We start from the raw sequence: 24459 nt of genomic DNA on the forward strand, positions 1-24459 counted from the left end.
GGAGTCTCTGTTTGGCAGTACATCTGGTTTTTATACAACTAAAACTTGCCTCTAAGCCTGGAATTCAAAAATAAGCACCTGCTTTGAGCAACATCCAAGGGGTTGGTGAGCAACATGTTACTTGTGAGCTATTGGTTCAGCAGTTTTTCTGGTTTAGGATAGACTTTTCTACTTGAAGAGTAGATTGCAAGGGTCAGGGGGCATCAAATACTAAACAGACACTAGGAGTGTCATCTTAAAATAGGTTGAGGTTGGGTTTGGAGAAACAAATTTAAGACCAGGCTAGAGATCAGGGCAGGCAGAAAACTGAATAGTTTAATAAAAGACATAAAGCAGAAATTCTGTACATACTGTAGATGTGATGTGGCCCATCATTGCAGGTTCCAACCCCTGTGCAGTGTTGAGCTTTAACAGCCCAGGTGTAGGGTAAGGAACAGCCTGTGATGGGGTTGGGGAGATGGAAGAAAGCCCTTTGCTAGGGAGGAACTTGTATGTATTGGCGTGGTTTATTAGAGAGATGAATTTCTGCAAACATTAAACACAAGAGTAAAATCTTACTTCATATTAAATTTGCCCAGACTAATTACTCGTAGCAACTGGCGGTTTGTGTTTACCAGTTAAGCGCAATTAGATTAAGGAAATAAACCTGATTGGTTGCCATGGGTTACCAGACTGGACATGAGCAAACCTAGGCCCTATTTCTACATAGCCCCCCTATTTATTTATTACATACCTTGCATCACAGGTAAAATGCTTTCGTCCAAAGAGAACTTGTTTCACGTGTATTGGTGCTATTGATTTGTTTTTTTCAAATGTTGAGGCTTGTAGTCCAATTCTTGCCAAGCCTTCCCACTCTGTACTGTGTGTGTGTTTTATGTTTTCTTCTCTTATACAATAGTCTTGGGGCATTCAGCTGAATCAATAGCGCTAAACTGATTGTCACTGGCTCGGATGGCAGGTCAGTGAATAATTTCACCACGACCTTCTCTCTGAATAGATGAACTTAAACATTAACTTGTTTAATTTCTGATGACCTCCAGCGAACACACAGAAAAAGTAAATAAGATTTCTATTAATTTGTTGAGCTCGTGTTTGCTGGAGGCTGACACTGAATACAAAACATAACACTGCTCCGTCTTATTATTGAGGTGAACCGCAAAGGCATAAACCATTCAGCATTATAAATGATATAATAGAAACAGTAGAGCAAGGAAACATAATCTTGATCAATGGAAAATGCCTGGCTGCTACTTCCCAAAATAATGTAGGTGGCAATGTGACCTGGTACTTAAAGGAGAACTAAAGCTTAACTAAAGAAGTAGCTTAGAAATGTTTTACATTATGTTTTGTGCTTCTGTACCAGCCCAAGGCAACCACAGCCCTTTAGCAGTAAAGATCTGTGTCTCCAAAGATGCCCCAGTAGCTCCCCATCTTCTTTTCTGCTGATTCACTGCACATGCTCTGTGCTGCTGTCACTTACTGAGCTTAGGGACCCACTCACAATATACAGTACACATAGAATAGAAATGTCACAATATAAGGCTGATTAGTAATTAATACAGATAATTACTACATGGCAGCACAGAAACCAGTGCAATTAGCATCAGAATTTAATAATCAGCAAACCTGTAGCATCAGCTTATATTACAGGGGAAGCTCATTTTCTGCTGGATAATTAGTGACGAGCCCTAAGCTTAGCTTCTCAACAGCCAATCAGAGCCCACTGAACATGTGAGTGTCACAGACACTTTCCAAGATGGTGACCCCCTGTGACAAGTTTGAAGTCCTGGATCATTGCTGCTATTGACAAGCTCAAACTTTAGCCTCGTGCAATAAGTTCACTATAAAATATGGCATTTTTAGCTATATTCATTTCTAGGGTTTAATCTACTATTTAACATGCTGGGATTCTTAACTAAATGGTATGGGACTTAAAAATGTATTTCCTCCCAACAAAATACAAGATGGAGAGCTCATGTGAACAACTTGAAGGCCTGGATCATTACTGTTCAGAGATGCTGAACCATTAGGCTGGTGCAGTAATTTCAGTAATATACAATACGGCATTTCTAGCTATTTTCATTTTCAAGGGGTTTACTTCTCCTTGTGTAAGTAGAATCTGCCACAGTTTGATAACCTTCTGATCATCCTGAAGATTCCAGAGATCCAGCGTTATAATGCGTTGTACTTATTAGTTGGTAGTCAGTCAGATTAGTTGGTTAGCTTCTAAGCACCAAGCGCAATGCTACCACAATGGAAAAGTGAGAATCTTTCCTCAGGCAGCAGAGCCCCACAAGTAGCTGCCACAGTAAATTTTAGACTTGAAAAACTTGTTTTCAACCAGTGTCTCGTGATCAGCATGTTTCTCACCAACCCCTTGGATGTTGTTCCCAGTGGTCTCAAAGCAGGTGCTTATTTTTCAATTCCAGGCTTGGAGACAAGGTTTGGCTGCTTAAAAACCAGGTGTACGGCCACAGGGTCAGATTGGGCTGGTGGGATACCAGGAGAAAACCCCGTGGGCCCCCTGGCCCAGACCTGCTCCCCAATCTGCTGGCCCGGCAGCATCTGGATGAATCTGGTATTTAATGCGTGCGCGCGTGCGCATGGCATGGCTCTCCGCGCAGAACACCTTTTGAGGGAGGGAGGTCGGTAGGGGGCCCCCTGGTGACTGCCAGGAGGGCCCTTCGATTTGCAGTCCCAGTGGGCCCCAATGCCCCAGTCCGACCCTGTAAGGCCAAACAGTGACTCCTGTAGGCTGCCATTCCACATAAAGGCTACCAAACAATCAATTAAGTCACTTAATTTGCAACACCAAGGAAATGTCTTTTTATGCTTTTGTTGCTCCCAAACTCTTTTTGCATCTGAATGTGGCTCGCTGTAAAAAAACCGGTTGGGGACCTCTGCTTTAGAGGCATCACCATTAGTGATATCCTTGGGACTTTTCTTATGTCTTGCCCATCTACATCTTCTGTCAGCACCACTTATTAGGGAGCAAACCACAGCATATTATTAAGGTATGTACCTACACAGAAGGGTTTAGTGATAAATATCATAGAAGACGTGTTTTCATTTGCTAAACCTTATGGGACTTCAGCTTTGGCAGGATACTTCCCATCTAGACAACTTTCTTCCATGCATGATCCATGGAATGATCTGTCTGGTGTGATATGAGCCAAAGCCTACACTCTCGATAACCCAGATGGTTGACTGGATTCCAGTAAATTTCTGACTGATTCTTTTATTGACCTTCTTAGATAAGGGACATGCCATAAACTGTCTGGATGGTGGTTCTATGATAAACTTCTGGCAGTTGCTATGGCTTCTCTTTGGATAACTGGGGGATGTATATAAACATCTGATAAATAAATGTCAGGTGCATTGAACATAGCAGCATCTTGATGGGACCTTGTTTGTTATAAACTGATTTATTGATCTTCAATATATTATCTGTCAGATCCTGAGCTCCACCTTCATCATTAATGTGGTGTATCTTCTCCTTTAGAGTGAAGGCAGACTAAACATTATGGACATTGTACTTTATACATTGCTTGAATAATTCATTAGAGAAATGGCATGACGTGGTTATAGGGTTGCCACCTGTCCGGAATAAAGCCGTTTTTCAAGATAAATACATGCCTCTCTTTGAAGTTCGGAACAGCACCCAGTTGTGCGGGATTTTACTGTGCTAAGAAAGTATACCGGCTCGAAGTAGCCGAGGTCTCGCGAGGGCAGCATCTGAAGGAGAGGGCGATCGAACGGGTGAGCTCCGATGTGGACTGCATCAATTCTATTTACCTGTCCGGTTTTGACCCGGACAGCCTGGTATTTCGAAGGGCTGCCTGGGTCAAAACTTCCTGCCCGGTTTTCCAAATAAGGAAAACCGGGCAGGATTCCCTTGATTGACATGGTGATTGGCCAATCGACGATCGCTGTGTCACAGCCCCGACCCCTGATGTCACAGACACGCCCATCTACATCACAGCTCCACCCCTGACATCATGGCCCTACCCCCCTGCCCGGTCTCCACCATTTTAAAAGGTGGCAACCTTAAGTGGTTAGCATTGCTGCATTGTAGAGTTGGAGTCTTGGGTTTGATTCCTAAAAGTGCCCCCATTTTACATATTCCAGGGATCCAGAAAAAATGGTGTAAAATCACAGAAATGCTTTATATATTTTATATGATTGGGCACAAAATTTAAAAAAAAAAAAAAACAACTTAAAATTAGGGGATGTTAAGTTGAGGTTTCACTGTATTTTTAAATTAGACCTAGAATCTCATTCAGTCGGAGAAGTACCATTGGATATATACCAACTACATATATATAGTTCTGTGAGTGTATGGAGGGGTCGTTGTGAGTGTGTGTATGTGCACCGGGGTTCATATGGAGGGGTTGAACTTGATGGTCTTTTTTTTCAGCTGTTTTCTAACTATGTTTTCAGGTGGTTAAAGGAGCAGCGCCACCTGCTGGTCATTTCTCCACCATTCTGACAGGCAAGTAGTCAAGGAAGTTGTCAGGAGCAGGGGCGGATTAACGCATAGGCTAGCCTAGGTTATAGCCTAGGGGCCTATTAGTGGTCAGGGGCCCATAGCTTTTTCTTGCAATTATTTATTTTTTTATTTAAAAAAAATTCACTGACTGGCGTGTCAACCGAGTGACCTGCTGTGGACCCCCGTCCCCCCCCCGCCCGTACCCACACGGCCGCGCCGATGCTTGCTGCCTTGGATGGGACTGGGAGAAAATGAAGGCAGGACAAGGAGGCAGGCTGACTCTCTCGACTCTTCCTTTAAAATTCCTTCAATCCTGTCTAAATAATTGTCTCCATCCCAGAGTCCCAGCCAGCTAGAAAGCAAGGCTGCTAATCTGCTGTTTTTTAAATATCAAGCCAGCCAGGCCACTGAGAGGCCAGCTATTAAGTAGCAGGTGTGAGTGGCCATTCACAGGGGTCGGCCAGCAGCAGGACACCCGGCTGGGCCCAGCAGTAGCCGTAGCCAGCCTGCGCCTGAAACACTGTCTGTGAAATATTTTTGCTTTCAGTCTGCAGCAAGAGCAGCCTTTAGACCGTGAAATAGTGTTTGTCACCTTCAGACAGTGAAATAATTTCTGCAGACAGTGAAATATTTTTTGTTATTTTTGTTTCGCTGCATAAATACGCTAGTAGCATGTTCCATTGCCTAAGCTTAAAACCGCTAGCGGTGGTCGGCTTTAAAAAAAAAAAAAAATTTTTAAAAATAAAGTCCTACCCTAGAAGGGGGCCCCTTGGAAAGTGTAGCCTCACATGTCCTTAATCCACCACTGGTCAGGAGAAAGAAAAAGGCTGCTCTGATGTTCTTCTAATAGACTCTAGTGTTTTGGGGATTTTCTTCAAATTTTTTTTCTGTGTCCTAATATGATGTTACTATTATTTTGATATACTTTACACATATTCAGGGTCACTCACCAGACTTTTTACCCCTTGCTCCTTTTCCCCCCGGCTAAGTTGCGTTTTTTCTACTCGCTGTGGGCACTGTCAAATGACTTACCTGTACAGAGTTTGCCCACCAATACAATTGTGCATTAAAATATTGAGAACAAAAAGCAGAAGGAAAACCCTGAACAGCAGAATGTTTTAAACGACTCTACTTATCTACTCGTCCTCTACTCATTTTTTGGCAGACTTTCCTGCTGAGCCATAAATAGCAATAAATCACTGTAGTATCAATATGCTCCAGGCTTTGAGATTCCAAAACAAATGCGCACTTAGAATTTTTCTAAATTAGGTTTTAAATTTATGTTGGGCCTCTGTTAAATAATGAGAAATGTTTAATTTTCCATACTAAAACTTTAAAGGGCAGTTTCCAGATACTTCAGTCATATACACTGACATGACCCTGTGTCTTGTTACATCCCTCCACTCAACCCCATCACTTGCCTCAGATCCCTTAGACAAACCTCTATACCAGTTATTCCAGTACAGGTATAGGATCTGTTATCTGGAAACCTGTTTTCCAGAAAGTTCTGAATTACAGGAAGATCATCTCTAATAGTCTCCATTATAGTCAAATTATTAAAATTTTTAAAAATGATTTCCTTTTTCTCTAAAATAATGAAACAGTACCTTGTGCTTTAACCCAACTGTGATATAATTAATCCTCACTAGAGGCAAAACAATCTTATTGAGTTGAATTAATATTTATAATATTTAATTATTTTTAGTAGACTTAAAGGGATACTGTCATGGGAAAAAAACTTTTTTTCCAAAATGAATCAGTTAATAGTGCTGCTCCAGCAGAATTCTGCACTGAAATCCATTTCTCAAAAGAGCAAACAGATTTTTTTATATTCAATTTTGAAATCTGACATGGGGCTAGACATATTATCAATTTCCCAGCTGCCCCAAGTCATGTGACTTGTGCTCTGATAAACTTCAATCACTCTTTACTGCTGTACTGCAAGTTGGAGTGATATCACCCCCCCCCAGCAGCCAAACAAAAGAACAATGGGAAGGTAACCAGATAGCAGTTCCCTAACACAAGATAACAGCTGCCTGGTAGATCTAAGAACAACACTCAATAGTAAAAACCCATGTCCCACTGAGACACATTCAGTTACATTGAGAAGGAAAAACAGCAGCCTGACAGAAAGCATTTCTCTCCTAAAGTGCAGGCACAAGTCACATGACCAGGGGCAGCTGGGAAATTGACAATATGTCTAGCCCCATGTCAGATTTCAAAATTGAATATAAAAAAATCAGTTTGCTCTTTTGAGAAATGGATTTCAGTGCAGAATTCTGCTGGAGTAACACTATTAACTGATGCGTTTTGAAAAAAACATGTTTTCCCATGACAGGATCCCTTTAAGGTATGGGGATCCATATTACAGAAATGCCCCTTATCTGGAAAACCCCGGGTCCCAATCATTCTGGATAACAAATCCTATACTTGTGTAGTAATTCTTGCTCATTATGTTTTATTATCATGTCTTCAATAGGAATGACAGCTGCTCAGCATGTGTTCTACTGTACTTCAACAATCTATATAAATAACCACTGCTGCTGGGTTGAATAATCATGATGTACTGAATAATTTATACAAAAGCCCAGGAATTTCTAATATTAAACCTGACTATACATGAGCAAACACTGACCTACTCTTTGCCTATCCAGTCAGTATCTCATTGGGCCTTTTTCAGATATCGATCAGCCTGTACAGAAAATTCTATCACCCCCCAAGGACTCCATTGGGCTGTGGATGTGATCTTTAGGTGACTACACTACTTTGGGACGGCCGTGGGATCTGATCTGTGTCCTGAACCATCAGACCAACACTTTGATTGACAAATAGAGTGTCCACTCTTATGGTGATCTGGCTGATCTCTCTGTGTAAGACCAGCTGAAGAACTGGTCATTATTTATGGTTCTTTCTGCAATAATCACTTCTTTAACATGTTACAGGCACCGGCTGGCTCAGGAATAGGGTTTATAGTTTTAAAATAGGCTCCTATAAGGAGTTGACTGAGAAGTAATCAGCCTTTGGTGGTGGAGATATATTCAAGGCCCCAGTTGAAGATAGACATGGTTAAACGATTGCTCTGTGCAGTGAAATATTGAAATTATCAGTTCTAAGTTTCCTGTCCATCTCTTCTTTACCTAGAAATAGACTACAGCAATCTGTGTGAGAAACAGCCAATAGGAAGACTACTTTTCAGGCAGTTTTGTGACACCAGGCCAGAGCTGAAAAGATGTATTGAATTCCTGGATGCTGTGGTAAGTTCCTGATGCCTACATTTTTTATCCTTCCCAACTCAAAATGCTCTGTCTACAATCTCATGAAGTACAAGTCCCACCATCTAACATCTAAGCTCATGGTCCTCAAGATGGTGTTGCACTACATTGAACTTTAGCTTTTAGTGCAGTGCCTTGAAATTTAGTTTGACCATACTTCACTCGACCAATAGCACTGAATTGACTAAAGGGCAAGGATAGAATCATTTACTTCAAATGGAAAATGAAAATGGGTTCCATATGTACAGGAAGAATTTTAGGACATCATCAGGAGAACACACGCTCCTGCGTGCGCTCTCCTAAAGATAAGTATGCAGACTCGCTTCTTATTTTATTGACTGATCTGAACAGGCTGCAGTCACACCTCCGTGTTTTCCACATTTGCTGTTGCAATCTCCCTTATCGTGGCTCATTCCTCAGCCCTCCCCCTCGGTCCTCAGCCCTCCTTCCTCCCGCCTCAGACCTCGGCTCCAAAACCAAGATGAGGAGGGATGGCTGATGGCTGAGGAGGGAGAGCATTTGTACTGAGGTCCAAAGAGGGAGGGCTGACAGCAGATGCCTGAGGAGGGAGGGGTGAGGACGGAGAGCGTTTGTACTTTCCGAGGAGGGAGGGCTGAGGAGGAAGGACCCAGGACGGAGGTGTGACATCAGCCCAGGATGGGTGAGAGAAAAGGCAGGCGTTTCTGCATACCTCTGCCTTATGAGATTGCATACAGGCACGCGATTTCACCTGAGGATGTCCTAAAATGCGTTCCGTACATATGGCACGATGAATTTGCTACATCTGACACAAAATAGAGTGATCTCATTTATTAGATGTGTACTGAATTTGAGTTATTCTAACACAGCTGTGCTAGACTTATTTATTATTTGCACTTGCAATATACCCATGTCTATGCCAATATCATGTAATTACTAAAGTAAATTTACCAAGTTCCGGACAGGTATTTTGCTTTGGTAACGGACACTTGCCTTTTCCAAGGTTTCATGCTTACACTGTATATTCTCATATTGAAACCAGAAGTGGAACAAAAGACACAAGAAGTCATTTACAAATCCCTGGGACACGAGTGCTAGGGTGCTATGGGGTGCAAGAGGGCGCCCCTTTGTGCTCCGTTAACAACCACTTGCGTCCCAGGAATTCTGCTCTCTGCTTCAAGCACTGGATTAAAGTGCCTTCTGCCACTTCTTAACTTGGGTGGAAGGGGGAGATCACAATACAGTATTATTATTAAAATATATTTCTATAGCGCCAACATATTGCGCAGCGCTGTATGCACTAATGCAGTCAGTGCTGTATTTATGGAAGAAGTGGGAATTTTATTTTAAAATTAAAAATCAGTTCTGGTTTTCAATGCATTTAAAAGTTTCAGCTGCCAGTCATATATTGCCTGCCCCAACTCTATGCCTCAGGCATAAAAGCAGGGCAGTCAATTACTTTCACTTTCCATTCTGCACTTCCTAAATGGCACTGCTCTCCCCACATTCCTCCCACTATCATCTTATTATGTAACCTGTGTATGATCGTGTGCATCAGGTCCCCTGTTCTGACTCATGAACAAGATTTTGGGATGATGCAAAGCTTGACTTAATAATAGTGTCAACAACATGGCTTCTGCCTGCTTGATGTGAATTCTTGGCCTGAAGGGAACAAGATTTATATTTATATATATTTATATAGTGTAACTAAAGTTTATTTTGCTTGACTAATATGATAAAATAGGACTTGGAATTATTTCTTAGGGCGATGGGTTCCCTTTAATGTAAATGACCCCTTTAGTGAAGCAGTAAAAGGGAAAAGGACATGCAGCAGATCAGAAAGCAGCCAAATGCATGAGAGGGGATAGAAAAAACAGACCTTTTGAAAAGTACACACACATAAAGATATATATAAAAAAAAGTACAGAAGATATGAGAAATTGGACACATCCTAAAGAGCAGGCAAGAGGCAGAGCAGGAGAACAGGAGGAATCAATAATGTGACAAGAGACAAGAGAAATCAGACGTGGAAGAAGACAACACAAGAGAAAGAGACAAAGTCAACACAATGAAAGAGCAGAACTTAAATTGGAGAGGTACCTACCGACCTGAGAAGTGAAGGAACAATATTATATCAGGCAAAAGAAAACAACCTAATATAAACATGGTAAACTGCTCACATTGGCCAGCAGGTAACACATTCCTAGTGACAATTACAGCTACAAGTTTATTAAGAGGAAACAAGCCCAGTGACCTCATTTGCTCCCGCAGCTGAAATGAAGCTCAGTAATGTCTTTCCCTGCTGGTATTACTTAAAAGTGGATTGAAAAAGTGTTTCATCTCCCTGCAATCCATTCATATGGTTCCCAGCCCACATGATCTGCGTGCAGATTGGGAAACGGTTGCATCAAGTGAGCAGTTAAGGTGCCAGATGATGTCTACGTTAGCCTGCCTGCAACACAACTCTGCTGCATCCTGACAGCCATTCCCTTCGTTCTTTTAAATACCGTAATTGCTGTTGGCACCTCTGACATTAATCTGACATAGAGGGGAAGAAAACCTGAACTGAATCAGCCTACTGTATATCCACAACATTCCTTATTTGCAGTGTTCATTCATAACAGTGAGGGCTGCCTTGCTGCTTCTCTTGAGCAAGTCATTCCCAAACAAAATTCCATGCAACAGCATCTCTGGTGAGTAGATGTATAAACAAAGGTTTCTGTTACATAGTTCAGCACTTCTGTAGGCTCCATGCATATGATTGGAGATCGCGTTCTACTATGACATCCAAAAGGGTTTTATTAAACTGCCTTCAACCTATTTAAGTGTTTTTATTAGATGCCGTTAAAGAGCATTAGGGTAGTAAGCAGGTTGGTCTGTATATGGGCCCAAAGTGATCCCCTTACAAATGTTTATCTCATCGATTGTTCACATGTTGATCTGCAGAGACCTCCTATATGCTTTGCTCATTGGACCGAGGGGAACCACTACACCAGCCTGATATGCCCACCACTTTCCAGGGGCAGCTGCAGTGACTGTACAGATAGAGATCTGCAAAGTAGCCAATGTTCACCTAATCCAACATCCTGTGTGGTGGTACAAATCAATGTGATATGATCAATTGACACCCAGGCCAACATTTTAATCCCACAAGGATATGGGTGGTAGAGCCCTGCAACCAACCCATACCTGATTACCCCCCTCGCAACCTGCTACTGCTTACCCACATTTCTGGCCTCATCAGGATAAACCCACCCTGCCCCTGAAGCAAGCACCACTGAAACAGGAAGTGATGTCACAGAACACAAAGGTGACATCCCAATATCACTTGTTTTCTGCCAAGTAAAGCTTATTTTACTTTTTGTACCCCTTCCCCCCAAAAGCTGCAAACAATTCACCCATCTGTACCAAAAGTGTTCCCACGGGTTACCTGCCTGGTCAAGAGATTAAAGGAAAACTAAAGCCTAACTAAACAATCGGTTAGAAATGTTGTACATGATGTTTTGTGCTTCTGTACCAGCCCAAGGCAACCACAACCCTTTAGCAGTAAAGATCTGTGTCTCCAAAGATGCCCCAGTAGCTCCCCATCTTCTTTTCTGCTGATTCACTGCACATACTCTGTGCTGCTGTCACTTACTGAGCTTAGGGACCCACTCACAATATACAATACACATAGAATAGAAATGTCACAATATAAAGGCTGATTAGTAATTAATATAGATAATTACTACATGGCAGCACAGAAACCAGTGCAATTAGCATCAGAATTTAATAGTCAGCAAACCTGTAGCATCAGCTTATATTACAGACCAACCTCATTTTCTGCTGGATAATTAGTGACGAGCCCTAAGCTTAGCTTCTCAACAGCCAATCAGAGCCCACTGAGCATGTGAGTGTCACAGACACTTTCCAAGATGGTGACCCCCTGTGACAAGTTTGAAGTCCTGGATCATTGCTGCTATTGACAAGCTGAAACTTTAGCCTCGTGCAAGAAGTTCACTATATAAAATAGAGCATTTTAGCCACATTCATTTTTAGGGTTTAGTTCTCCTTTAATGATATTCTGAGCAAGTTCTGACTGCTTTGCAGGTATTCCGTGTAGCTACTGATTTAGAAGCCATCATTTAGGCCAGTCTAAGCTCTGTGCTTATGTATATGCCCACAGGATACCACACTGCTATGCACACAACTCTTCAAAGACTGAGACTACACAGCTATGTCAGTATTTTTTTGGAGCAACCCATTGTACTGCAAACACAACATTTCAAAAACCAAGAAGTCCTTCAAGAAATGAGACTGGAAAATGTTAAAAAAAGAAGCTCTAGTTATAATATTTGTTATATAATGTGTTTTCACTGGGCACTACCAGTACTGCCTCCCATTCTACAGCGTATCTGGGACATGCCTGAATGTGGGGTGGAGGCCATCATTAAGTCCTACATACACATAACTCACACTGACATCTTGGCTGACATCCGAACGGCTATTTTTGTGTATCACAAACAAAGACTACATTACCATTGGCTATAACTAGCAGCACAAAAGATTCTATGGTCAGTAAGTTACAAACTAATTATTGGCACCTGAAACACTTCAAAACCTGATCTCCTCAACGTACATAACAACATAATCTGCTTTTGTGTCCTAGTTGTAATTTCAGAATATATTATTTTCCTGAGAGTTTGTTCATTTCTTTATTTCGCAATATTATGTTTTTATTTTTCACCAAAAACCCACTGTGGTTAAATGCGTTGCTGGTAAAGAGATCTTTCTCTCTGGATGTTTCTTGGGAACATGACAGTCTGTTCTTCTGGCTAGATCTCCTAAACACATTCTTTTGGAATTCAGTATTGCTTTTCTTCCTTCATACACTTAGTCATTTAAAGCCACGAGAGGCTCCATGAGCTACGATTCTGGAGACACCTCTGCAAATGTCAACTGAGGGAATGACAACTCTGAATTTAATTTTGTCATGTAACGTCTGCTGATATTTTGAGGTTTGCAGTGTTACGATCAAATACAGACATTATTATAGATCTTTCTGTTCAGCCATTGGCAAAGTCTTGGGCAGAAAGAGAAGTTGACCTACACATCAAGAAATAGGCACTCTTGCTTTGCTTACAGTCATGTATTGGCCAGACCTGCTTGAGGTTTTCCAGCAAAATTAGAGGTTAAGTGATCAGCCTTCAAAGTGGGACGCCAGGGCCGGATTTACATAACGGGAGCCCCTAGACCCGCTGTCGTTCATTGCCTCCCTTTTATTTGCTCAAAGTTTCATCGGGACCAAAGCAATGGAGATTGGCGCACATGAAATTTTGTATCCCCTGCTCATCCCCAGTGTTTCTAAACCAATGTGGGTGTGGTTGGGCAGCATGTCGCCCCCTAAAATCCTGCTGCCCTAGGCCGGGGCTTTGTTGGCCTCTCCACAAATCTGGGACGCTAGAGACCCTGGTTTGATTCCATATGGCAACCCCTTGTGACCCTTGACAAGTTACCTCCTCCTTATGCCTATAATGGCTGCCTTGATTGCTGTAAAGTGCTTTGAGTCCTATGGAAGAAAATTGCTGTATAAATGATTTCCCTTATCCTTTCCTTTTTACATTAGGTGCCTAGTTTATAAATCTCTGTCTACTTGTATCTAATTGCTCATTGAAAGATTAATAAATAAATGTGGGAAGGTTAACTATGAATCTAAATTAAGAGAACCATTAATTAAGGTCCCATTTTGAATTTCATCTCGCATAAATTAAATGACACTGTTTACTAGGGCTCCCTACAGTGTCAGACCATTTTGCTACATTAAAACAATGATGTAGATGTAGGGGACTGATAAATGTATTCCCCATTTCTATTGCAATCCCCTATAGTTTGGCCACTTATGGTTCCCTTAGTTATACAGGAGCTAGACTCCATTTCCTGGGACAAAGCATGACCCCTAGTTTTCATTGGTTTAGCCACTAGATGGCACTGTGTTCTAATATAACAGCTGAGCACATGTGCTCAGGTTCCATTTTGTTAGTCCTCTTACCTAAGCAACCAGGAAGAGTGAGGTAGATCCTAAGTAGGTCCAATCTAGCTAGTGATAGGTTACTCAGTTTATTAGATCACTGAAGGAGTGATAGATAGTCAGGGCTATTCAGTCAAGCAGCTGAGTCTCCACCGAGGAGTGTGAGTGGGATTAGGATCCCGGGTACTAGTTGCCCAGAAGTAGGGACTGTGTCAAAGTTAGCTCCTCTTAGGGAAAAGGCTGAAAGCTGCGAGTACCTCCATAGATTTTGTATTCTCTCTCTCTTACCCTGACCAATGGTACTGTTAGTATAGTATATGCCTATCCATTGATGTTACATGTTCCTGCTTATCTTTGATAAACCTATGCAGATTACCTTGTTCTTTAATAAATCAGTTCTATGGTTAAGTGCAAGAGTGCCCACTTATTGTGCATTGCATACAGTTATAGTTGTGTAACACCCTGCCTCCACACCGTTTGCGAGGGCTCGCCCCCTGAGGAATAGGTATACATTAATGGTGTAAAGCTAACAGTTTGAGTAACGGTGCTGTTCCATTTTTCATTAGTTCATACCAGCAGTGCTGCTTAATTACAGAAGTTTTAAAAGTAAGTTGATAAATAAATAAGTAGTGTAAATGCTTGAAAGGTGCATCTAAGGCCCAGTTCCTCCTTAGTCCATTTTAATTAGCCTAATTAAAATGGTCCTGTATGCCACCATTGCTGAGTTGCTGGGGAGAATAAGTGAGGGAGCAACAGTCTCTTGTGTCACCACAAATAGGACGTATAAAGCTACTCCGAGGCAATGTGGGGTCATAAGGAATGTGATAGACCACCATTCTCCCATTGATACCAGCTCCTTTCGGTCAGCAATCCCTCAAGCATTCTTCCTCTTGTGAGCTCTCATCCAAGATGGTGGCAATGTCTGTATTGCCATGTACCCAGGTTTCACCCAACAGAAATTCCTGTATTCACGGCAGCACCCAGAGTGACATATTAAAGGGACACTTTCAAATACACCCAGTGGGGGGGGGGGTAGTAATCTAAAAACTAAGAATAATAGTCTGCTTCTATAGACCAATATCTCCAGAATGAATCAAATTGCTTTGGATACCCAAACTAAGGAGGAACTGGACCTTACCCTGGGTATAATTGTCATTACTGTTCAGCAGGATTGTGTTTTCAGTAGAGATGCCCCGAATCCACTATTTTGGATTAGGCCGAACCCCCTAATCCTTTGCGAAAGATTCGGTTGAACACCGAATCTGAATTTGCATATGCAAATTATGATTCACTTTGGGCGGGCAGAAGGATTCGGCTGAATCTGAATCCTGCTGATAAATGCCGAATCCTCGCCAAATCCAGAACCGAATCTTGGATTTGGTGCATCCCTAGTTTTTCAGTACTCACCTTTAGACTTATGATTATTTTAATGATCTTGTAAAAAATGTGCTTCTTTTTAATTAATTTGCCATATCCTGCACAAAACTTTAGACTAAATTCTGAACCTAATTCAAACCCTTATTTGGATTCACACGAATGTAGGATTTGGCGCATCCCTAATTTTCCCCTATGCCTAGATGACATTTCACGCAACAAGTATCAAAGTGCTTTTGAGATCTCTTCAAACGTCTTCTCAGGCTGTGTTTTTTCTTTTGGTCTTCTTTGTCTAGGCAGACTACGAACTGGCTCCAGATGAGAAAAGGAGAGACCACGGCTTAAGGATTTTGGACACCTACTTCAACAATGGGGTGAGAGTTACACGAGCTACTAAACAAATTACCAGATTCTGTAAAAGTACATACAAAGTGCCTTGGCCAAGCAACCATAGCAACCAAATTGAATTCCTCAAGTAGCCATTAAAATAATGAAGGCAACCATATGATTGGTGGCTGTGGATTTATGTTTGTTTTACATAATGCATCAGTTTTCAAATGTATTAGCCTTAATGTTGTGAGCCATGCTGTGATTTGGGAAGTACAGATACATTTGTTGTGTCCTGACCAAATGACCAGTCTTTGGGGTATATTTATCATAGAGTGAATATAGAGGTCGCCACAGTCCTCTAGAGTGAAATCTCTTCACTCTCCAATCATTTCTATGGGATTTTTAAAGGTTTATTTATCAAAGGATAAACTTTCACTTTCACCCATTGATAAATACTCTTTTAAAAATCCCATAGAAATAAATGGAGAGTGGCGGAATTTCACTCTAGAGGACGGTGGTAAATATACCCCTTTGTGTACTACGTACTTCAAGTAGTAACTTAATATAATATAAGTGGTGAAGTAATCATTGAAATACTTGTTTTTTTTCTTATTGAGTATTATTTTGGAGTCTGCTCTGACTTTTCTCATAGACTTTTCCATTGACCATGAGCAAAGGAGCTCTTGGTGGTTTAACTGTACCACAAAGTGGGAATGCAAGGAGGTGTTTATTGAAATCTGGATGTAATTTCTTCATGTTGTGTGAGGTCAGGAATTCTCTACAGAATCAGGTTCCAAACACTACATAATAGTTATGATAAAATACAAATATAACTGTTCCTAAAGAAACTACCGAAAAATAATGGATTACCAGGATTTTAGACATTCTACATATCAAGCATAATCTAAAAGTTTAGTAAACTGTATAGTATCATATAGGTATACTCACATAGTTGCACATAATAATATGTCACCCAAACCTTACACACACAAGGGCACCATTGGGAGGGACTGCCGTCCCGGGCCCGGTGGGTTTTGGCTCTTAAGGGGGGCCCAGCCATGCCAAACAGACTTGTATTAGCTGGGCCCCCCTTCTGTCAGTGTACAAAGACTATGGGGAGCTTTTATTTATACCTACTGCCTCAACATTTAGTGGCCAAACCTGCCCCATCCATGATTGGCTTAGCCCACCCCCAACCCTCATTTGCCCAGCCTAATTCTAACAGATTGGCCCAGTCTGTCCTCAACCCATATTGGCCCGCCCACCCAAGCCCTCATTGGCCCCGCCCATTCCAAAACTCATTGGCCCCACCCAAACCCTCATTGGTCCTGCCCACCCCCAACCCTGATTGGCCCAGCATGCCTTCCACCGATTGCCCAGCCTGCTTCCAACCTGGATAAGACCTGCCCACATCCAACTCTCATTGTCGTGGCCTGCCCTCAACCTGGATTGGACCTGCCCACATCCAACTCTTATTGTCACAGCCTACCCCCAACCCTTATTGGCTTAGCCCACCACCAGCCTCATTTGCCCAGCCTTCTTCTAACGGATTGGCCCAGCCTGTCCTCAACGCAGATTGGCCCCGCCCTTCCCCAACCCTCATTGGCCCAGCTTACCTTCAATCGATTGCCCAGCCTGACCCCAACCTGGATTGGACCTGCCCACATCCAAGTCTCCTTGTCAAGCCTGCCCCCAACCTGAATTGGACCTGCCCACATCCAACGCTCATTGTGCAGCCTCCCCATAGTGAATCTAAAAGAGAGTGGTCTGACGGAGGAGAAAATGTCCTGGGCAGTTACAGTGTGAAGTGGGATGTGAATTAAATCAAATTTTCCCCTACATTAATATCAACACATACATTTAAACATGCATAATGGAAAGTTAATTGGCCATAATAAAAAAAAAAAAATATTTACAGAAAGCAAGTTGGTTCTTAAAGTGTATCCTGATCTACACTACTTTTTAGGACCACCTGTTGCTGGGTTCCCCAGGGCGGAAATGATAACAAAGTGCACCAACTGGAAACCCTTTTAATGAATTAATGAACATGTTGACCTTTCCATTTGCAGCCACAGGGGCATCAATTAGAGAAGGAAACATGAGTTAAAGACCAATAAGATTGTGACCGAAATCCATACGAGAGCCACTATAGATTCAGCTTTGCATAATTCCCCACTGTTATCTCTCTCCTATGTGAGTAATTAGACTTTACCCCCCACCCAGAACCTGTGGGGTCTGTAAGCAGTTCTAAGGCTGCAGCATTGCCACTAGTGGGTGACGGTGACTTTAAACGGCCGTGCTCCCTCCACATCTTGGAAAGCACATTGTGACTATTTTCTGAAAGCCATTCTTCCGGTACTCTGAGACGTTAAACAGATGTTCTTGGCCAAGTACAATCGCAACAGGAAATTAGTTTGAAGTGTGTTTAATAAAAGTTTGGCAGAGAATCAAAGCTCAGACTATTTTACCCATAAGACGTTTTATACAGAAAATGCAGATTGCGGTAGGTATGCGTGGGTTCTATGGATTTCTGTTCATATTAAGAACATTTCGGTTGTGCAGTTGGATGACCTGTTCTCCTTAACACTCACTAAGGATTTAATTGGTTGCCGAAATGTCTTTGTTCTGGTTCTTGAATCAGAACAGTGGAAACAAGGGGTAGAAACAAGATGGTGGAAGGGATGACACATTCCACATGGGGGTTTGATATGATTTATTTCTTCCTAAGGTTTAAATAAATATTTTCTTAAGAGTAAATGGTAGTAAAAACTGTGTGACGATAACTCATAATCTCATACTATTTATAAATATAAAAAGTAGGGCTATCAAACTCTACAGCTGATATTTACAACTAGCCTTTAGAAGGGCCATGGGTTAGGTACTACTTATATAAGTTGATGTTTTATTCTGCTGTGTCTGCTATCCCACAGTCCCATCCCATAGGCTATTATCCCACTGTTACTATAGACACCATCTCTCCCTACTATACCTGCTATCCCACAGTCACACTCCCTTCCCAGAGACTATTATCCCACTGTTACTATAGACACCATCTCTCCCTACTATACCTGTTATCCCACAGTCACACTCCCTTCCCAGAGACTATTATCCACTGTTACTATAGGCACCATCTCTCCCTACTATACCTGCTATCCCACAGTCACACTCCCTTCCCAGAGACTATTATCCACTGTTACTATAGACACCATCTCTCCCTACTATACCTGCTATCCCACAGTCACACTCCCTTCCCAGAGACTATTATCCCACTGTTACTATAGACACCATCTCTCCCTACTATACCTGCTATCCCACAGTCACACTCCCTTCCAGAGACTATTATCCACTGTTACTATAGACACCATCTCTCCCTACTATACCTGCTATCCTACAGTCACACTCCCTTCCCAGAGACTATTATCCCACTGTTACTATAGACACCATCTCTCCCTACTATACCTGTTATCCCACAGTCACACTCCCTTCCCAGAGACTATTATCCACTGTTACTATAGACACCATCTCTCCCTACTATACCTGCTATCCCACAGTCACGCTCCCTTCCCAGAGACTATTATCCACTGTTACTATAGACACCATCTCTCCCTACTATACCTGCTATCCTACAGTCACACTCCCTTCCCAGAGACTATTATCCCACTGTTACTATAGACACCATCTCTCCCTACTATACCTGTTATCCCACAGTCACACTCCCTTCCCAGAGACTATTATCCACTGTTACTATAGACACCATCTCTCCCTACTATACCTGCTATCCTACAGTCACACTCCCTTCCCAGAGACTATTATCCCACTGTTACTATAGACACCATCTCTCCCTACTATACCTGTTATCCCACAGTCACACTCCCTTCCCAGAGACTATTATCCACTGTTACTATAGACACCATCTCTCCCTACTATACCTGCTATCCTACAGTCACACTCCCTTCCCAGAGACTATTATCCCACTGTTACTATAGACACCATCTCTCCCTACTATACCTGTTATCCCACAGTCACACTCCCTTCCCAGAGACTATTATCCACTGTTACTATAGACACCATCTCTCTCTACTATACCTGCTATCCCACAGTCACACTCCCTTCCCAGAGACTATTATCCACTGTTACTATAGGCACCATCTCTCCCTACTATACCTGCTATCCCACAGTCACACTCCCTTCCCAGAGACTATTATCCACTGTTACTATAGACACCATCTCTCCCTACTATACCTGCTATCCCACAGTCACACTCCCTTCCCAGAGACTATTATCCACTGTTACTATAGGCACCATCTCTCCTTACTATACCTGCTATCCCACAATCACACTCCCTTCCCAGAGACTATTATCCCACTGTTACTATAGGCACCATCTCTCCCTACTATACCTGCTATCCCACAGTCACACTCCCTTCCCAGAGACTATTATCCCACCCATAGGTAATACTGTACATAACTATACAGTTTCAAGAGATACATAACAAAGAAAAGCGATTCAGGGTACAAAGTTAAAGCTTATAGAATTATTTTATGAGCTCATTGCATTCCAAGAATCCAACCTGGCATTATATAACAAAATGTTTGAGGGATGAATACATTAATAAAAACATTTTTCCTCTCCCTGTTTGGTTGGATAAATAAACAGTTCACAAACTAAGGAAACTACATATTAAACACGGGACATGTGTAGTTGAGTGATATTCTCCATCTGAAGGACGGGATTCATTAGAACATACGTATCATTTCACTCAAAAATGAGCAGTAACTTGCAAGGCTTTGGTAATTCTATTTTTCATCTTCCGTTCAGATCTGTTGACTCAGAAAGGAAAATTGCCTAATAATTATTATTCTTATAGATGGACCAAGCAGGTGTTCTGCTCCTTTTATAGTTCTTGATGTGTCAATAGAATGGTTGGCTTTGTGGAAGAGAATGTTGAGAATAAGTGTGGATACAAAGATTAGAATGCATGGAATAGAATGTAATGTGAGATGAATGATTATCAAAACATACATTACAAAGGGATTGACTTGAATGTGTGGGATAGAATGTTTAGACCTTGTTGGATAGAATGATCAGACTGCGTCAGCTTGATTGGTCAGACCCCGTCAGATAGAATGGTCAGACCCCGTCGGATAGAGTGGCCATACCTCATCAGATAGAGCGTTGGATAGAGCGGTCAGACAGAGGAGGCGGCCACGTCGGATAGAGGGGTCGAAGCGTGTCAGATAGAGGAGTTGGACCATGTCGGATAGAGGGGTCGGACTGCGTTGGATAGAGGGGTCAGATAGAGGGGTCAGACAGAGTGGTCGGACCACGTCAGATAGAGGAGATGGACCACGTCGGATAGAGGGGTCGAAGTGTGTCGGATAGAGGAATTGGTCCATGTCGGATAGAGGGGTCGGACTGCGTTGGATACCCTCTATCCAACGCAGTCCGACCCCGTCAAATACCCCGTCAGACCCCGTCAGATAGAGGGGACGGACCACTTCGGATAGAGGGGTCGAATTGCGTCGGATAGAGGGGTAGGACCGTGTCGAATAGAGGGCTCAGACTGCATCGGATAGAGGGGCCGCACTGCGTCGGATAGAGGGGTCGGACCGTGTCGGATAGAGGGGTTGGACCGCGTCAGATAGAGGGTTTGGATTGCGTCAGATAGAGTGGTCAGACCCCATTGGATAGAGTAAGCAGACCCCTTTGGATAGAGTGGTCAGACCCCGTTGGATAGAGTGGTCAGACCCTATCGGATAGAGTGGTCAGACCCCGTCGGATAGAGCAGACAGACGCATCGGATAGAACGTTGGATAGAGAGGTCATCAGTGCAATGTCATTACTAAATCAGACCTCAGTCCCAACTGCTTTGACTATCATTAGATTGTAAGCCCCTGAGGACAGTGCCTTCATTACACTCTCAGTTTGCCTGTATGTCGCTTGATGTTTGCTGGCCTGAAGCACTGAGCTGTGGAATTTGCTTATGCTGTATAAATAATTATAAATAGTAATTGTTACAATTCATGCAATTTCATTGTTTGTCAAACAAGGGCAGCTCAAAAAATGAGTCCCAAGTAAACACTGTTAGAAAATGTCATCACCTTATGTTGTGACTAATTAACAAGCAAGAACATAAGTATAATGTTGTAGATAAAAAAAACGGACTTTCTGAATCAAATCGGCTTGATGTTTGCACAATGGCACAACTAGTGTTCAGCCTGTACCCGGCTTTGTTTTACTCCCTTCCTTCCTTTCTGACTGCCGTATTTTCCTCCGGCTTTTCTCATGGGATGTTCAGTTTTACATTTATTTCTTGACGTGTAGAATTAGGATATTCCTTGTTTCAGGCCTGCATTGTAGGTAATGAAAATCCCTGACTCAGATAAGCCTTGAACTGCCTTTGGGAACCCGCGTCACTTCCTCTGGGTGGTCCCTGTGCAGACGAGAGTGTGGCCCTAACACAATGCTCAGGATGTGCAACTGTAAAAGGCTTTTGGCCATTCCACAACGCATTGTTTATAATCATAAGTGTAGGTACGGCTGACAGATCTGTGAATGAAATACCTGGTCCAATGGTTGGGGTGTAGGAGTTTTATAGGAGTGTAATACAAATATGACTGGTCAAATACAAGAGTCCTCTGCACTCAACCCATTATCAATATATTTAAGACAGCGACATTTTGTGCATACTGCTACTAAAAAATGCCTTACCCTTTAAACAAAACAGGGATTGTTTGTCCATATATTGCAATATATTTAAGCTGGCCAACTACGTCAAAGTCATCCCATATCTGGCCAGTCCTATGCTCAATTTCATCTGATTCATTAAGAATTCTATTGCTTCATTATACATTTTACAAAGGGACTTGGTTTTACCTGCAACTTAACTTGCTGCTTTCAAAGTAAACCTCCATACTTGGCTGCCCTTTTATTAGACACCAGTGGGATCACCTGACTATAGCTGGGAAGGGTGGGAGCTACAACATGGAGCTGGTCACTGCTCCTGTATAAACTATAACAAACAAGGGAAAGTTGTGCTCACCACTATTTTTTAAAACCATGTTTAATGAAGCAATAGAATTCTTAATGAATCAGATGAAATTGAGCATAGGACTGGCCAGATATGGGATGACTTTGACGTAGTTGGCCAGCTTAAATATATTGCAATATATGGACAAACAATCCCTGTTTTATTTAAAGGGTAAGGCATTTTTTAGTAGCAGTATGCACAAAATGTCGCTGTCTTAAATATATTGATAATGGGTTGAGTGCAGAGGACTCTTGTATTTGACTATATGTATTTTGTGGTCACACCCTCATTGCACCCCCGCCTAATGGTTTTAAAAAATAGTGGTGAGCACAACTTTCCCTTGTTTGATACAAATATGACTGCCCAGAGGTGTATCAATAGAGGGAGCAGACACAAATGTTGGGGGTCCCGATTCTCAGATTACTTCCTGAGAGTTGAGGGACATCTAGATACAATTAGATGGGTTGTTTCTTTCAGATTCCCTTCATAAGAATTGGACTTTTTATAAAGCATTTACATTGACTACCTTGAAGGGATACTGTCATGGCAAAAAAAATGTTTTTTTTCAAAACACATCAGTTAATAGTGCTGCTCCAGCAAAATTCTGAACTGAAATCCGTTTCTCAAAAGAGCAAACAGAACTTTTTATATTTAGTTTTGAAATCTGACTTGGGGCTAGACATATTGTCAGTTTCCCAGTTACTCTCAGTCATGTGACTTGTGCTCTGATAAAATTCAGTCACTTTTTACTGCTGTTCTGCGAGTTGGAGTGATATCACCCTCCTCCCTTCCCTCCCCCAGCAGCCTAATAACAGAACAATGAGAAGGTAACCAGATAGCAGCTCCCTAACACAAGATGCCTGGTAGATCTAAGAACAACACTCAATAGTAAAATCCAGGTCCCATTGAGACACATTCAGTTACATTGAGTAGGAGAAACAACAGCCTGCCAGAAAGCAGTTCCATCCTAAAGTGCTGGCTCTTTCTGAAATCACATGACCAGGCAAAATGACCTGAGATGCACCTACACACCAATATTACAACTAAAAAAATATATATACTTGCTGGTTCAGGAATGAAATTTTATATTGTAGAGTGAATTATTTGCAGTGTAAACAGTGTAATTAAGAAATAAAAACTACACGATAAAAATAATGACAGAATCCCTTTAGGAAAGTCATACTTGGAAATGTAAGTTTGAAGGTAAGGATTGTGCTGCAAACAGGTGTTGTTTGAGTATAAAAGAAAACTGTCATGTCATTACCAATGAAGCGACAAATATACAAGCCCCTCCCCATTGTTTTACAAGCGATGTAGTATTGACATGTAGCCCTGAGGTTTGGCCATTAATCATCCCATGGGTTTTAATAAAGTGAAATTCAATGTTCTTTCATTGCATTGTTATGTGCATTGTCACCAGTTATTACTGTCATTAACTGACTTAATAACAATTCAGAAAATCAACTTCTGAATACCGGCCTCTTCCAGTGTTTTTTCACAGTATTGAATAGTTTATTAGCAGTGGTGTAACTAAATGATACTGGGCCCCACAGCAAATTAATTTTAGGGCCCACAACATATGCAGAGAATGCCCTGTTTTACCAATATATGTTGAAATTGCTCATTAGTTAGGACCTAATGGGGCCCCCATTACCACCTGGGCCCCCCTGCAACCTCAGGGTTTGCTTCCTCCAGTGCGAAAAGATAAAAATAATTAAATTAGACTTTGGGCAACCCTTGGTTATGTTGCTGACTACAACTCCCAGAATTGACTTTTCCTTTTTTTAGGGATGCACCAGATCCACTATTTTGGATTCGGCCTATTCCTTCAAAAAAGATTTGGCCGAATACCGATCCGAATCCTAATTTGCATATTCAAGTTAAGGGAGGGAAGGAAAAAACATCGCCACCCCTAATTTGCATATATAACTTGCATATGAAAATTAGGATTTGCAGAAACGTAACTAGAGGGGGCGGG

At 42.0% G+C, this 24459-nt stretch overlaps 1 protein-coding gene across 1 annotated transcript in view; it reads left to right on the forward strand.

The window, feature by feature from the left end:
* grk4.S (G protein-coupled receptor kinase 4 S homeolog) overlaps positions 1-24459 on the forward strand; it is a 168576-nt gene that overhangs the window by 100283 nt on the left and 43834 nt on the right. The window contains 2 exon segments of the mRNA NM_001094463.1: positions 7631-7743; positions 15418-15495. Coding sequence (NP_001087932.1) covers positions 7631-7743; positions 15418-15495 — 191 coding nt within the window.

The sequence above is a fragment of the Xenopus laevis genome, chromosome 1S (genome assembly GCF_017654675.1).
Source record: "Xenopus laevis strain J_2021 chromosome 1S, Xenopus_laevis_v10.1, whole genome shotgun sequence".
Lineage (NCBI taxonomy): Eukaryota > Metazoa > Chordata > Amphibia > Anura > Pipidae > Xenopus > Xenopus laevis.